The following is a 1,817-nucleotide window of genomic DNA, read 5'->3' as shown; positions in this document are numbered from 1 at the left end:
CTAAATAATATTAATTTCAGTCTTAATAGACTCCAAACTCAAAATGACTGAGCTTAAACAGATTTTATTAAAACTTCCTAAAATAAAATTGTACAAGGTTGCAAAACAAGAAGGCTGTGCAGGAAGTTCTTAAGCTGCCCAAGCTGGTACCTCAGAGTATTGACCCTAATTCCTCTACCCAAGCAGAGACTGAGAGGTGTGGAGAGTGAAAGCTGACTTACCTTTATTTGCAGATATCCATTCTTCCCCATTATCTCCACGTTTCCTGAAACCCATCGGATAAGTAACCCTGTAGTGTTCAAATGGATGCCTAACGTGGTTTGGGTCCCCTTCTAATTCTACACTACACACAAGATTACAGATCCTAGAAACTCATTATCCAATATTCAAACTTCAAAATGATAGCACTGTCATAAAAAGTACTCTCAGAACCTTCTCTGAAGAGTACCCACTCCCTGTCTGGAAATATTTTGAGGAAGCTACCTGACCACCGTACACTCGGGAAAAAGGCCTAGCTGTCTTTTTTTCCAGACCTGTAGGGGATTAGTCTGAAAGAGACTACAGTATTTCTGTCAAAGTCATCCCTTTCATCCTGAACAATACATCCCATACCATCTGCTCTAAAAGGCCAGGCTTTACCTTTCTGAACGTGGATGATGTCGGGGAAGTTGGCCAGGTGCCCCTGATACAGCGCTAACAGGTCCATGACAGGGTCCAGGTCCTGCCTGGGCTGCTCCGCGAAGAGCTCGCCAATGGCGTCGTAGGCATCTCCGGTGAAAGCGATAGCCTGGTTCAGGCCGGCCGAGAAGGCCTGCTGGTCCAGCTCAAAGGCCTGGCTGAGGCCACGGAAGGACTGGCCAACCTTCTGATACTCCTTCTTGAAGCCCGTTACCTGCTTGCGTGCAAACTCGTTGGCCGTGTGGTTGAGCTGCAGCGCACTGTCGTCCATCTTCTTGGTGAAGGACTTGAAGCCATCGATCTTGCTCTCCACCTCTTGCAGGTCGAGGGCAGCGGCAGGGGGTGTGCTCAGGGTCAGGAAGAAGTTGGCACCCACCATCTCATCCTTCTCCGCCTTCCTCTTGCCCTGTTTCCAGGCCTTCTCATCGGTGCTGCTGGGACAAGTCAGAAAGTGCTGAAAGACATCGCACTGCGCCAGCACCGGGTGGCTGGCCATGTGGTTCATCCACCAGATCAGGCCCTTCCTGCGCTTGGAGATGAAGTCCTCCTCAAAGCGGCCAGTGGCCTGCTTCTCGGGCAGATGGGGCACCGAGATAACCGGGAACTTCTCTGCCAGGCGTGCATACAGCCAGTCGAAGTGCTTGTAGCGCCGGTGTACCGGCACCTGCGTGTGCGTGGGAACCAGTTTGTAGGAGATGTAGCTCTTCATGCCCTTGAACTTGGTCTGCTTGGTGGGGTCATCGATGGTGCACTGGAAGGGGTAAGGGTTTTCCTGCCATTCGGGGCCATAGGGCCCCAGCACCACGCACAGCTTGTCTCCGTCCTTCACGAAGCCTGATGCCTCGCCAAGCACGAAGGCCTCCCCGCCCGACTTGACAAAGGTGGAGAAGCGATTGAGGTTGCGGCTCACGGTGGCTGAGCTCTTGGCCCCCGATGGATGGTGCTGCGGGGGCGCCGAGCCACCGCGGGGGCCCAGTGACAAGTCGGAGCGCGTGGACAGGCGGTAGCGGCCGGCCGCGCCGCCACCCCCAGACGACGAGCCATCGAGGTCCGGGTACGCGCTACTGCCCAGCGCGCCTGGCTCATCCGCCACCGTGGAGCTGTCGTCCCACTCGTCGTCCCAGTCATCGTCGCTGCCC

At 54.5% G+C, this 1,817-nt stretch overlaps 1 protein-coding gene across 1 annotated transcript in view; it reads right to left on the bottom strand.

Annotated features, from left to right (window-relative positions):
- SNX18 (sorting nexin 18) overlaps nt 1-1,817 on the bottom strand; it is a 28,485-nt gene that overhangs the window by 23,945 nt on the left and 2,723 nt on the right. Inside the window, exon 2 of the mRNA XM_025047220.1 lies at nt 640-1,811. Within this exon, the coding sequence (XP_024902988.1) occupies nt 640-1,811 (1,172 nt within the window). The remainder of the gene's footprint in view (nt 1-639; nt 1,812-1,817) is intronic.

Source organism: Pteropus alecto, unplaced genomic scaffold (assembly GCF_000325575.1).
Source record: "Pteropus alecto unplaced genomic scaffold, ASM32557v1 scaffold73, whole genome shotgun sequence".
In the NCBI taxonomy this organism is placed as follows: Eukaryota; Metazoa; Chordata; class Mammalia; order Chiroptera; family Pteropodidae; genus Pteropus; species Pteropus alecto.
The sequence above is the reverse complement of the archived record's forward strand: the minus strand, read 5'-3'. Positions and strand labels throughout refer to the sequence as shown.